At 34.9% G+C, this 15,542-nt stretch overlaps 2 protein-coding genes across 2 annotated transcripts; both read right to left on the bottom strand.

Annotated features, from left to right (window-relative positions):
* Positions 1 to 4,897: 4,897 nt before the first annotated feature.
* LOC124535944 (cuticle protein 21.3-like) lies at positions 4,898 to 6,431 on the bottom strand. The gene is made up of 2 exons (XM_047112360.1): positions 6,210 to 6,431; positions 4,898 to 5,899 (listed from the first exon to the last, which is right to left on the bottom strand). Exons 1-2 carry the CDS (start codon positions 6,219 to 6,221, stop codon positions 4,913 to 4,915), a joined length of 999 nt encoding a protein of 332 aa, XP_046968316.1. The 5' UTR covers positions 6,222 to 6,431; the 3' UTR covers positions 4,898 to 4,912.
* Positions 6,432 to 12,732: 6,301 nt separating this feature from the next.
* LOC124535691 lies at positions 12,733 to 14,930 on the bottom strand. Its single transcript, XM_047111998.1, has 2 exons — positions 14,800 to 14,930; positions 12,733 to 13,278 (listed from the first exon to the last, which is right to left on the bottom strand). The coding sequence occupies exons 1-2, from the start codon at positions 14,869 to 14,871 to the stop codon at positions 13,066 to 13,068; spliced, it is 285 nt and encodes a 94-aa protein (XP_046967954.1). The 5' UTR covers positions 14,872 to 14,930; the 3' UTR covers positions 12,733 to 13,065.
* Positions 14,931 to 15,542: the final 612 nt, after the last annotated feature.

The following is a 15,542-nucleotide window of genomic DNA, read 5'->3' as shown; positions in this document are numbered from 1 at the left end:
TGCATTTTAAAATTAATTCAGAACAAAAGCTGTATCTGTTTCGAAATTCCTAACATATCTTTTGAGTAAAAGTGAAGTTTATCGGGAGACTCATTAGTTTTTATTTAAAATACATTTTATTATGATTGATGAAGAGCTACTACTGTTTCATAATTGTAAAACAAAAGACAAAGTATTAAGACATTGTTGCTTAGTCAGAAATCAAGAAATAATACATTTTTATACATATTTGTTTTGGGAATCGCTGAAAATAAATTACTGTTGCTTATTCAATTTATTTGCACTTTACGAACTTTGTACGACTTTTGCTTTCGGTGATATGTGAGAAGATTTATGTTTTTATCAATTAAATGGCAGTAAAGGTGGTGATAATTGGTAGTTAGGCGTCTGCATACAACGTAATTGTTCTAAAGGAACGTCGACATCGACTATAACAGTACATAAAATAATTATTGTTTATAACAATAATTATGATAATTGAGGCAACAAAGCGTTACACAATATCGAGTTTTATCGAGGCATGTATTTCTGAACAGTGGTCGATTTTTGATGGTTAATAACCAAATACACTATTCCGTATGACTTTGTTTTTTTTTTACAGTTAGCATACGCAGTAAGATGGTTTCTGATGGTATATGATTGGGTGTCTGACATATGAATCTAATATGTATAATAAAATTGCCTGTTTGTAATATTAAAATAGCTCTTTTTACTCAATGCATATGTATGTGTACACGGTATAAAATAACATTTTACGATTTTTGTCTTTCTGTCTGTCTATCTTTTTGTTCCGGCTAATATCTGGAACGGCTGAACCAAATTTGTTGAAATTTTGTATGAAATAAATTTGAACTTTAAGAAAGGACATAGGACTACTGTTTTTGCCTGACACATGACCCAACCAACACCCTGAGCGAGCGAAGCCGCGGGCATCTACTAGTCTTAAATAAAGATAGCAGATTCAAATCCACGCAAGCATCGATGTATAAAATTGATTTTGCGCTCGGTCGGCTGAAAAGAAATCATGCTGGGAAATCTTTATATATAATAGATAAACATTGTACAATATGATTAATTTATACGGTGACTCTATATTTGTCTTCCAAAAATAATAAAAGAGAACATTCATTAAGATCAATTAATTATAAAGCCGCAATATTCTACATCAAACAGACGTGCTTCAATTTATTCGTATAGATTATGGAGAATTCGCTAAAAGTATGTTTCAAAATGCAATCGATCGCGTTCTTATGTAACACTTATAATTGTTTTCCTAGATAATTTTGTAAGGCTGTATAATATTGGACATCTGTTATGAGCAAAGTTGAGCCAGTTTCCCGCACGTTAGTAAGTAGCCAGTCATTATATAAATTATAATGTGGTTGTAGATGGCTGACATCTCTCGATGTTTGGAAATATCGAAGTAAAGTGACTTCAGAGTAGTTCGGTATCGATATTGGACAATATCGAGTGATAGCTCGGATTTTAAATGTAACTTAACTCGACTGCCCTTTCACTGTGCGTTAACCTTTACTTCGTCCCCTTCATTTATTAATATTGACATTAATAAATGAAGTTGACGAAGCCAAGGTCCTTGGCTTACCCAAAAACTTACTATGTAGAGTAAAGTCAATATTTTTATTTTAGTTTTATTCCATATAAGATACTATAATTTGGATAAAAAGTTTCCACAGTCCTACATTTGCGCCGCAAGAAAATTTGATCAGTAAAACTTCGCCAAGTGGCATTGTTTAAAAGGGTATCGTTTTATTCCATAAATGACTGAATGAATGAATGAAATATACTTTACTATACATCACAAACAAAAATAAAGAAAGCTCAGAAATAGACATAGAAAAAAAAGTAAAAAATAGTAAAATACAAAAACGAAAAAAAGAGTGCCGATTAAGAGTGTTGTACAATGGTCGGACTTATGGCTAATTAGCCAACTCTTCCAGACAACTTAATCATTGAGTCAATAGCTAGAAGAAAAAGCAATCTATATTATTAAATACAAATAAAAAAAAAACTTTATTTGAATACCTTTGTAAATGCACAACTGAATCGTCATGTTATGGGGTTTAATTAAATTAAATGCAATGAAAATAAACTCAGTAGTGTGTTCTACCATTTTAATTACAGAGTAGTAGTAGTACTATTTTTTTAGTACTGCCTAGAAAATAATAAGTAGCTTATTTTTTTATATTGAATATAATCTTGTATTGAGTAATATTGCTTGTACTGCACCTTATTTATGATTGTTATTTTTTTTTCATGACCTTTAATTTGTTTAACTGGTTAATTAAAAATGGCCATAGAGTTTATAGTAGTAACGAATATCGTGCCAAATAATTGGGAAACGCTGGTGTTATTAGTTTATCTTTCCTTTAATGTTTGATTTCCACCAGATCTTTTTGTAGGATGGATTCATATTTGCGCAACGACAGAAGTATAGAAATATGCCTGTCATTACCGATTGGATTAAGCGATATCATAAATAATACTATAGGTTTGGCGCACCACTAGTCTTTATTTAAGGTTTCATTTATCTCCATTCATTAATATATTTATTTTATTCGTGTTACCTGAATGAAAACATATGATAGTTTTTGAGACCAGGAAAAGTTATATATAGACGCAGCGGAGTAGGCGAGTATGCAATAGAAACTGTTTTTTGTTACATTGGGATTTTTGGAGCACAACTTATTTACCAAGCGCTAAGCGGAACTCAACTTGACTTAAGATATATTTGTGAATTATGACTTATAATGTAGATATTATTTAATTACCTATTTTAAAACCAAAAAAATACAACATTTTTGTTGCAAATCAATTGAATCCGAAAGTAAAGTTATAAGTGAAGCTATAAAACTTAAACCTATTTCTGTCACGAGCTAAAAGATGATACATTGTGACAGTGATATGAGGTTATTAATCAATCATTTTACTCCATCTCTCTTCCCAAATGAGAAAAAGACTCATATCGAAAAAAATAAAACGGAACAATTATTGAATAGAGGAACCCGTTTTTTAAGCGGTTGGACATATTGCTTTCTAAACGTTTTTCTTTTTAATTTCTCATAAGGCATATTTGTTTTCTTGTATCTGTATTTTTATGTATATATTTGTAATTGCTCGTCTCTTAAATAAACTGTTTCTTATTCTGAAATGTTTCATCATATTAATGTTTGTAAAATAATGTGTAATTTCGTTATTTACATAATATTGTAAGCTAGATTCAGCCTTGCGATCTCTTTGTTCGTCCAGCCATACAGCCGTGTTTCATCTTTGTCAAACTAATTTATTCAAGCTGGTCACTATTATGAAATTGAATCTTCGATGCCGGAAAAACAGATCTAAATTTGACATTCATATATTCACTTTAGGTTACCCGTGCATCTCATCCACAATAGAACCTGCTAACTCCCACCAGGATAATATTCAATCGGCAGGAGTAGGGTTTAGTACATATAGGGGTACATGAAATTAGTTTCGGGGCTATACACCAATTTATATTGGAATTAAAAGAAATAGTAGCTACTATGTTTCGGGGACATAAAAATGTGACCCTTAGTTTTTTGCTAAAATTCACGAAATAAAAATCAGTTAAATATTTTTAAAGTATTTTATATTCGCGAATATAGCAATGGCATTCACACATGGTAGGAATTAAAGCGTCTCACATGAGAAACTTCACAACTAATTAAGGTTCAAGGCCGCCGTGACGGATGTTCAACATTGATTTTAAGTGTTTATTAACACATCGTTCAATATGTCATACACATGTATATATTCTGACGGACAAGTTTAATTGTTATTTTAAAAGTAAAACTACAGAAATATTGTAATCATTGTGTAATGTGTTTGGTAATATTTAGACAGTAAGTTTGTTAATAAGTATCCGGCCGAGAACTCAAACACATCTATTTAAGTACATTATGACATATTTCTTAGTAATCCAATTGTTTTTATAAGGTTTTTTGTGATATATCTGGCCTCCTACATAGAGGGCGATGAAAGACCATATTTTAAGATTAGTCTATATCCTATAGGTCTAGTCGAGCGATTTGGGCGTGAGTCTCAAGTTAAATATATTCAGTGAAAATGATGATTTTCACTGAATCTTGAGAAGCTAGAGACTCTCTTCGGGATGTTTTTAACAAAGTGGGAAAACTCACTGTTGCGTCGCATTATATTTACAACAATATTATGTATATTCACAGTAACATTGATCACTTTGATAAAATTAGTGATAATCATTGTATGTGCACTAGGAGTAAGGGTAAGCTTATAATTCCGCAAAGTTAATAAGTCCTTCTTGGGGCACGGTATCCGCTTCTATAATAAAATTCCGCAGAAATTTTTAACTTTGCCATTTAGTAAATTCAAATCGTTTGTAAAAAATACATTTGTAGAAAAAGCATATTATTCAACACAAGATTTTATAGATAATAAAAAAGCGTGGAGCTAATATCTGTTGACTTCCACGCAGGATATATTTATTTAAATAATTGTATTTAACTAACTTGACTTTGTATTTTTAAATGTTAAAAAAGAGTAACTACTGAGTTTCTTGCCGGTTCTTCTCGGTAGAATTTACTTTCCGAAGCGGTGGTAGCTTCACTTAATTGTAAAATGACGATTCAAAAGTGCTTGTAAAAGCCTACTTGAATAAAGTTTACTTTGATTTGATTTGATTGTTGTATTAATATATTTTTATTGATTATCAAAATAGTTGCACTGGCTTCTTTTTAGTTTTTTCTAGAAAGACATTAGAGTTTTACGTAGTAATGAATTCGGGAGTAAATAATAGATGTTTTTTTTTTCAAAATTGTTTAATTAATATAATACCATCCTAAGTAAAGCAACAAACAGTAAATTGTACATTTGACTAGATTTCACACCATATAGTTTACCAGCCGTTGCCGTAGCCAGAGCCATAGGCGCTGGCGTAGCGAGCGCCGTGCCCGCTGGAGGCGCCGGCGGAGTACCCGTCAGCTGGCACTACTTTCTTGACCGTGATCACTTGGGGGACGGTGACCACTTTGGATACGTTTATGATCCGGGGAACGTTGACTACTTTCTTAACGTTCACAATTTTTTTGACAGTGACTACGCGGGTCGCCGGCGCCGAGTATGATATAGCGGGGGCTGCATAGCTCACTGGGGCAGAGTAGCTCGACACGGGGGCGGAGTAGCTGAGGGAAGCCGCTGGTGCGGAGTAACCAATACTAGGAGAGGAGTAACTCAATGCTGGGGCAGACGAGTAGCTGAGGGCAGGTGCGGCTGCGGCGTAGCGGAGTGCGGGTGCAGCATAACTTATGGAAGACGCTGGTGCTGAGTAACTCAGTGAGGGGGCGTGTGCCGAGTGTCCGATCGAAGCAGAGGACGCGTATGAGGCAGCGGGCGCGGAGTAACTGACAGAGGGGGCTGAGTAACTAATTGCAGGCGCGAGCTGACTGAGTGTGGAGTAACCTACTGAAGGAACCGAGTGGCTTATTGAGGGCGCGGAGTAGCTGACTGCGGGTGCAGAGTAGCTTGAGAGGCCGGAGTGACTTAATGCCGGCGCGGAGTAGCTGACCGAGGGTGCGGAATAACTTAAAGCAGGGGCATAGTGACTAATAGAAGATGCGGAGTGGCTCAATGCAGGCGCGGAGTAACTTATAGCAGGAGCGGAGTGACTAATTGCAGGCGCGGAGTAACTGAGTCCGGAGTGGCCTAATCCGGATGAAGAATAACTAACAGCAGGCGCAGAGTAGCTTGAGGCGGGAGCGGAGTAGCTGTACCCATTAGAGTCACCGTGAGATAACCCGTTAGCGGAGTGGAGGCCGCTGAGGTAACCGCGCTTCTGACGAACGTTGTCAGCCGCGGCAAACGCCACTAGCACGCAGACTACAATCTGAAAATGTGACGACATTTTAAATGTGAGATAACTTGAACCAAACATCGCTTGCTAAGTAAGGTTTCCTATAGTGGGTATATTTCCGATATGATCAGACATATTTGTAAAGATTATAAGTAAAGTAGTTTAATGAACAACGAGATCGTTTCAATTTTTTCGATGTTTCTTTTTACGTTAAGTACATTGTATATGTTGTACGTCATTTATAACACACGAAGAGCAGTTGTCAGTCGATACTCAGGGATTCCGACCAATGGCTGTTTATACGTCTGTGTATCTTTAAATGTTTAGTTAAGCCCATACTTACAAATGCCTTCATGGTGGTTTTCTATAAGAACTTAGTGACGGCCGGCTGGTCAGTGATGTCCCGGAGAGCCCGCTGGCCATATATACATCATCATTGTTAGGCGTGTCGCAAGTCCGTCCTCGTCACTTCAACCTTCCTCCACTTGATTTAATTAATTTATGATTTTTCATAATTTTCTTATACGAGACCTCAAAATCGAATTTAAATTAGCATTTCAAATTTGAGTATGTGATTATGATACAGAATGTAATGATGGAGTATGTTTTGGTCAGTTACTAAAAACAATGTTATTTAAATAATTCAATCTAATTTAATTAAAAATTGTACTTATAAGCATTTGATAATCTTTGATGAACTTCCGTTTAAATAAAAAGATTCCTATTATTTAAAAACGTTTACATTTAAAGTTACATCCTTGTATAAATACAATAACAACAACAACAACAACAACAGCCTGTAAATTTCCCACTACTGGTCTAAGGCCTCCTCTCCCCTTTAGGCGAAGGTTTGGAACATATTCCACCACGCTGTTTCAAAGTGGGTTGGTAGCATACACATGAAGCAGAATTTCTATGAAATAAGACGAGAAATCGGTTAAGATGCACGCGTTCTAACCACTGGGGCATCTCGGCTCTGTAGAAAGACAAATATTAATAGTACATATAAACAAATATTACAAACGAATAGTACTAAATAACTTAAGAAACATTTGTAATTGAGAAAAGTTAGGAATGTACGAGTAATTGTGGCGAAGAACGAAGTACTGTTGTAGTGAGTAGCGGGCGCGTTTGAACTTGACAATGAGTTGCGCTCACAAGCGCATGAACTTAACTCTTACGTCATTCAAAACTGAAGCGCTCTACAATCAGATTGCACACGAACTATTAAATTTTATGTTATTATCTTAAATACTATTTCTTATCTCTTATCATAAAATTATATACTATTTGCGTTTAATTTTGGACAGCCGCGATTCCCGCGCTGCGCATTATCATTAAATTAAATTAAGTAACGCGACCTTCGGCTTCAGTGACCTTCTCAAAATACACTTTGTTTTTTCGGGTCATTTTGATGTTATGATCTCTGATTGCGTTGGAGCAGTATCGGCATTCCGGGTGCGTCGTTAAGGTGTGTGTATAAATATACTCTACCCTGTGACCCGACATTTACTTGTTTTAATAAAATTTCGAATTGGATAAAAAAGGAGGCTATAAATACCTTTTTCCAAAAATCATATATTTGTTTATTAAATGTTCAATCACTTTTTTTTAGTTAATTATCATAAAATACTAGTTTCGTAACATTCGTTAGCACATTTATTATGTTAGTAAAGATACACCAATATATTTTAACTATTGTTCGTCGTTATAAATTAATGAATTCATTGAAAGTATTTTAATTTAATTTTTGTGGGTAAGTAAATAATTGTGCCACAATTGGGTGAGTAATTAAGATTTAATTTACAAGTCGTTCGCCTCCAAACCCATACACTCAGTAATCATTCGATAATTCGAATTACTACTTTCTACGTAAATAGGAATGATGTAAGAGTTTACAAAAAATACTCTTATTAATATTGCAAAAAGGAAAAAAACCTTCTCGGCGCAATGCTCGTGTGTTTTGAAATTGTCTCGCATTGCGACGTGTGAACGTTTATGTTTTATAATTTAAACAATTTTATTTCATTATAATGTGATCGTAATGTTATGTCGTATGTTATCTTACATTTTACACAGACTTTTTTAACTTGGCCGTTTCATAAATTCACATCATTTGTAAAAAAATATAATCGGAATACTTCCAGTATTCCAGACAGGATAATTGTATTTAACTAACATGACTGTATTTTTAAAAGTTGAAAAATAGCAACTACTAAGTTTATTGGCGGTTCTTCTCGGTAGAATTTGCATTCCGAGCCGATGGTAGTTCACTTAATACAGTTGTTAAATGGCGAATCAAAAGTGCTAATAAAAGCCTTATTGAATAAGTGGCTTGACGCACACTTTCCATCAGAAACTATCGCCTTCTATTCATCCTCCTCAGACTGCGGTATAATCTTAGTCTTTTTCCGGTGGTAGTTTTTACTTAAATTATCAACAAGTAAATGGATTACGTTTTATTAGGATTTTAATGTGAATTTAATTCATATAACTGTCATAAGCTTAACATTAATGACTCCTCCATAAATATTGTACATTACATTTACAAAAAATCAAATGAATAAATACATTAAAAGCGACGTGTTAAGTGTGACTTTTGTAATATGAGGCATATATAAAGTCGGCCATAACTCAAACAAACTGGTTTAATATGTGCATTAATTTGTGGGTCATCTCCGCGGACAGGGAGGGGGTGCGGGGCGGCGGGGCGCGCGCGGCGGTCTGACGCTGTCGCATCTTTAAAACGAAAGGTAGAAACGGGGAAATGGCATCGAGTATGTTTACGCTTAGAGTCTACTCGTAACTCTCTTAAACAAGTTCGTGAAAGCGGTGACGATTGATATCTCAAATACCACTTTAATTGTTTAGTGTTAAAAACATTTAAATGTAACATATACACATTAATTAAGATTTATATGAAATACATAGGTATTTTTTCTGATATATGATGTGCTCATCACTGACAGTGATAGATTTGTATGTATGTATATGTGTATAATTGTCCAAGTTGCAAAACCTGATTTTTATCCAGCTAATTGCTTTAGCCTACCTAGTTTTTATCAAAGTTTACCTTGGAACCTTTAGTAGGTAGGTACACAAGGGATGGTTAATAATTCTTCAAGTGTCAATGACATGTTATCAAGTGACCTATTCGCTAGACTGCGTAAGTATCTATACATATAAAAAATTGAGTGTTTGTATGTAATATTAAAATTATCGGTTTTGTTAAATGAATATAATTATATACTATTACAATTTTTGTTTCAATCAATCTCTGGAACGGCTGGACTGTTTTCCATGGAAGTTTCGCTGGCATATAGGGGATGCAATAAGGAGTAGCTTAAGGCATTCTAGAATTATATATAAAATTTCACTTTAATTCCAACGCTCATAAAGTTGTGGGCACAGCTAGCATAGGAAAGTACGAAGTTGGAAGTAGGCAGCTACTCTAACACGCGACATTTCTGGCTTCATCTCTATTCTGTGGCTGTGACTCAGTTTGTATTTAACATGAGAAGGCCTTAGTGTTAGTTACATTCTTAAATTCATTGAATTTAGTTTTTGCAATACGTTATAAATTGATATAGAGTCAACGTGGTTTCTCTATTTGCAATAGGATTCGAATTAATAGTCGTATATAAATTCCGATATCTCAGGTAGCCCGGTAGTTAGAATAAGTGGAGCGTAACCGATGATGGCGGGTTCAAACCCAAGGAATGCTTAAGTTTTTACATACTTAATTATTGTCGTGTTTTCAAAGCGACAATTATACATTGTTAGTATTCATTGCTGCTACATTAAGTTACAGTACGAAGATGTATCATAGTTGAGTGTTTTACTAAATTAAATAAGTGTCTGTATACGAATCGCCGAGTCGAGATGGCCCAGTGGTTAGAACGCGTGCATCTTAACCGATGATTTCGGGTTCAAACCCAGGCAAGCAACGCTGATTCATGTGCTTAATTTGTCTTTATAATTCATCTCGTGCTCAGCGAAGAGGAAACCTGCATGTGAAAAATTTCATAGAAATTCTGCCACATGTGTATTCCACCAAACCACATTGGAACAGCCTGGTGGAATATGTTTAAACCTTCTCCTCAAAGGGAGAGGAGGCCTTAGCCCAGCAGTGGGAAATTTAGAGGCTGTTGGTGTTTGTTGTTGTTGTTGTTTTTGTTATACGAATCGCCACCGAAGTCAGTCAGTAGAATTATGACATTAGACAAACAGGTGTAACGTATAATATTATTAATGTAATTGTGTATCATGTGTAACAGTTGTTCAGTCGCGGAGACTCGAGAAGGATTTCGTCTCGCTCTGAATGTTTTCTAATTAACGTTTTGTATAATTTTGTTTTAGCAATATGAAATTTACATAAACGCGAAGTATAAACGTTTTCTATTTATGTTATTGTTTATTTGTATGGTGAGTTTCGAATGCTCAATGACATACTGAGTTTGTAAATAAATAACCCTGGGCGCTTGAACCGTATTAAATAAACATAAACATATTATGTGTGTAAATTAAACTGTTCTATGCGTGTAAAGATGTTTCGAGTACAAATAGAACCAGTTTTATTTCGAGAGTAGGAAAAATTCCTAGAGAAAAAGTCCTAATCGTAATCTAAATGGATGTTGAAATTATACTTTATACTGTTAATATTTTGTATTGTTAATAAATACGGACATTGTGTTGATCGTTTTATTTACTACTTGTTAAAAAGGACGCCTTACGGCATGCCCTTTACACCCTTGCGGCTTGATAGAAGGGATCATTAGTAATGATGCCTTTTTGATGTTCCCTGATATCAAAATCCACTTGGGAGCATTTGATTTCCTAAACTTATAAGTATTGGTAATTTAAAAATCAGTTGAAAGTCTATGCGTTTTTGTTATATGGTGACCATGATATATGATCTATGTTTAAATCCGACTGTTTAAAAAATCGATATTAGACTATCCCGGGACTCTTATAATACATAGCATAAATATTATCAGAACAATCAATGCATTCGATTGTCTTTAAATCGTAAATAAACTAACGATTAGTAATTTTAGTTTGACACAGTTACCACTTAGTGATGATGCATTCATTACACTTCACTAATGTATGATACATGCATTATATTTTACATATAAAATATATAGTATTGATTTCTGCGTAATATACGAATTCAAAAATGAATATAAAATATTGTCAGCCTTGGGGACGCGTCTAGTATGTATTATTTGATCTGCCCCAAAATAATTAATAATGGACTCAGGCGACATTTAAAGCTGACAGGGTGCTCAACAAGCCACCTGAGTCAGCCGACGGAGCGCTCTTTGAGCTGAATCGTTTTGCAACCTTCTGTTGATATTTAGCGTTGTGTAAATAGCTCTGAGTTTGTGCGGTTGCCACCAAAACCGGACGAGATGCACCAAGGCTGTAAACTTTGGGAGTAAACAATCTCTATCATCTAAATATGTTTTGTGTTTTTTTTATGATACATTTTAAAACAGTTTGCGGAAAACGATTAAATATTTGATACTAACCTCAATAAATTTTATTCGAGGTAGTTGTCGTTCTTGTCTTTTGAACATTTATTATGTATTGTTTGTGATGAAGGATGGCTGAGAGGCAATATTCCCACCTTACGGTAAGTGATCGGTGCCCAAACAGTAAGAGTGAGAAAGTGAAGAGTGAGAAGAATGTAATATAAACCTTTTCTTATTTCCTTTAACATCCAAGTGATGCAAGACTATGCATGTTATTACAAGTTTTAATTCGGGGAAACATTATTGGTCTTGTTAATATTTCTAATTAATCGCTTACTTGGTTGTGAAACTTTTATGAAGAATTCTCCATGATTACCCCGCCTCATATACGTCTGCATCGCCGGGGGCTAGCAGGTGCATTGCCGGCCTTTAAGGACTGACATTATATCAGATTCGCTTCTCTCATAAAATGACCAACATATTATATTTCTCCTACAATCCGCAGTGGAGCAATGTCACGGAATAAATTCCTTAAGATCGGAGGAGGAGTTTGCCCAGAAGTGGGTACACTTATGGGCAGTTTCTAACACGGGTAATTTATTACTGATCCGTTTTAAAACTCATAGTCTTTAATATTATCGTAATTTTAGCGAATTTATTTTTAAATTCATTTAATTATTAATGTGAGTTAACGCACTATTATGATTCATCTTAGGTACATTGGGTTTAGTTCTTTAAGTACAATAGTTTTGATTGATGTCAAGAAATTGTGAGATTAAATAGCATATATAAATATATGAGATTATTGATATTAATATTATATGTATATACATATAGAATTACATTAACCTTTTCAAAAATAAAATAATAATTAAGAAGAAGAGTGTAGAGAGTGAATATTAACGTGTCTTTTTTCAAAGACTTGATATTATTTGTTATATTTCTTCAAACAAATGTAAAAACACTTTTTGACCAATAAACCAGGATCAAATTTTCACATCTGTAGGTCAGCCAACTGATCCATAGAGGCTTCAAACGTTTTGTTATGGCTCATTCATAAAAACGATTGAAGCCTCATGGAATATTTTGCTGCGACCTTAGACACAGGCGCTGATATTATCCCCGCCCAACAATGGCGACGGTCTGCTGACCATTGAAAGATGTTAGTATGTCTGTGCGTGTAATATTTCTCCCTTCATCATAGTAGCACTATACAACTCATACTATTGACGTTTCATTGAAGAATAATAAAACAATTAAAAGTTGGTAATTGATACCAACAGATATACAATGAAACCACAAATATGATTATATATATAACTTCGACTACTGTGACTGTGAGCGTTTTATTAATGCAATAAAACTATATGTAGACAAATAAAACGTGTGTTTGCGTTCGGTCATAAAATAATATATTTATTAAATTATACAGGTACGTATTACATCACGACTTGTTTTGAAGCGAATCACATTATCACAGGTGCGTATTCTCAATACTTGCAATATCATATTTAGGATTTTGACCAATGTAACACAAATAACAAAAAAAAAAAACATGAATTTTCAGAGAATCTTAAATTAGAAAATAATTACTTTTTTTACGTTGGTAACACTTCAAGGTACAAGTAGGTGACTTTGTTTAGAAACTAATTTTCAAGAAGCTCGATTGACCGTTGTTACAATTTTAAAAAAGTTAAATTGTGGGTCGAATGTTGGTAGTATTTACCACCAGCCGCTATTCCAACCGCTCTTCCAGCCACCGCGGTTCCATCCGCCGTTGCTCCAGCCATTGTTGCCGGACCAGCCGCTGTAGTAGGACGGGTAGGCGACGGGCCGGGAGTAGACGATGGGGGCGCTGTAGCTCGGGTACCAACCCCTGCGGATGTAGCCCGCGGACGCCGCGCCCAGCGCCACGGCCACCAACATCAGGCACATCTAATCGCAGATTACATACCGCTTAAAATAGTGCGTATAAGAAATAATGTTATAATCAATGATATTCCAATAAACAGATATGTTATACCCATACTAAACAACAGAAAAAAGTGTGCCGCGGCTGGGACCGTTTATTTTACATTTAGTTACAATTAAAAAGGATAGCTTGATAAAAACAATAAGTAAAAGGGATAACTAGATGTTTTAATTACGCAAAACGTATTAATACATAATTATAATGTATTATAACGTATTACTGGCATAATTATGATGAAAACGACTAAAGGCAAACGTCACAATTAGGACGTTTTCTAGTCTTCACTTTTTGCGCGTTAATGACATATCTGTTTACTAGAACATCATTGGTTCTAATATAATATATTGATTTTTTACGTCAAACGAATTTGAATATACATAAATCATTTAATGTATTTAGTTAACAGTAATTGATTTTGTTTAAATATACTCAGGACTTACTTTTATTGTACACCTCACAGAAAAAAATAATAAATATTACATAGATTCAGCCTTAATAAAAGAGGCGTATGATTTTGGATTGAATATGAGGTGACATAGAATATAAGATGGGTACTGTAATAATAAATAAAATAACATGAATCTATTATCAGCACGTACCGTCCTCACGCATGCTTTGGCTGTAAGAATCCGCTATGTATCTTTTCTAGTGGTAATAAAACAGACTGGATTGACCTCAAGGGAAGGATCATTTGTACTTCGTACGCAGATTATATGTGTTCCTTTTTGCATACTGTTATTTCTTAATTTAAAGGTCACAAGTATCGACGTCGTTAGATTGCGCCATCTTGGTTCATTGTTTTATTCTTAGACATTTGTGTGCGGTTAATTGTAAGTTTACATTTGGTAACTAAAACTTTTAATTGACCAAAGATTTTTGTTTACATTAAATGATTTCTTTAATTTTTTAACATAACGAATTATAAAAGTTTTACATATGATTGATTGATTGAATGATTTGTTTGAAAATTAAAAATTGATAATGAATAAAGCATGACAGGGGATATCGGTATTTGTAGTTTATAAAGACGGCCCATTGAGGTGGTGGAGTAGCTTATCAATACTTCATTGTAATTATATTGTTGTATTTCGGACTGGGGGGGAGTAAGCCAGTGTAACAACAGGGCCAATGGATGATAGTGAGATGTATTCGATAGTTATTACTTCTTACGGGGCCAATGTCTATGAGCGGTGGTGACCACTCATCATCAGGTGGATCATCACACGTCCAACAACCTATTACAATAAATCAGTAAGTTTTTTCACACACTCTACTTAAACACTACACTGTTACACTCTCGTGCGTCGCCTGGCGATGGCCGCCTTAGGATCTTGCTGAGCATGACGTGAATGTATAATAGTCAATATTTTTTTCTAATTGCACAGTAATTCGCGTAACCTGATAATGTCTATACACTGGTTGATTAAGAGATATGATTATATATAACGTTTTTTAAACATAATAAAACTGTCAAAGAAACTTACAAGGAGTTTCATTGTTGTTCGAGTGACCGGTTCCAGTGGAGACGACTCAATGCGGCTGAAGCGCATCCTCATCCTTATATACGGGCCGAGGTCCTCGCACACAGCCGCGAACTGCACATGCCACACTGTAAACAGCCTAGTGCAGGTTAATTGCATAAAAATCCATGATTCGATTCGGATTTTGCGTCGCGACTTCGAGGACGGTCTCGTCTATGAATTTTAACGTATAATTAGCAGTTGTATTGGCCATTATCATAAATTATTGTTATAAATAGTCGATCGATGATAATTTATGAAATGACGTGAACAATAATAGATGAGCAGTCCGAATGTGTTTCGGAAAAGGAGCAGCGAATCGAATCGAGGCGTTGGCGTGGGCTTGCGGAATGCAGTCGTGTCTGCTGAATCTTCGTAAGGTCATACTACGCTGTTCCTTCATAAACAAGGAGTCGCCTGGGTTGGGTTATCGAATTACTCAAATCAACAATTCTTTGATGAATGCTAAGGCCTAAAGCTGGCTTTACAGTATGGGATATGATATAATATATTGCCAAAATAACTGATAATATGTCTATGATATATTTGTCTTCTTATTTCATAAAAATGGTTCCTAGTTGTAATGATACTACATAATGGTAGGGACATAACATCTCGACAGCCGAGGATGCTCGTGTAAGAAATGGTTTATAACTCTCCCGGCGCCAATGTCTGTGGCAAGTAGTGCTCATTTTTTAACTATTTGT

The sequence above is a fragment of the Vanessa cardui genome, chromosome 15 (assembly GCF_905220365.1).
Source record: "Vanessa cardui chromosome 15, ilVanCard2.1, whole genome shotgun sequence".
Taxonomy (NCBI): Eukaryota; Metazoa; Arthropoda; class Insecta; order Lepidoptera; family Nymphalidae; genus Vanessa; species Vanessa cardui.
Note: the sequence above shows the minus strand (reverse complement) of the source record. Positions and strands in the feature narration are given on the sequence as shown.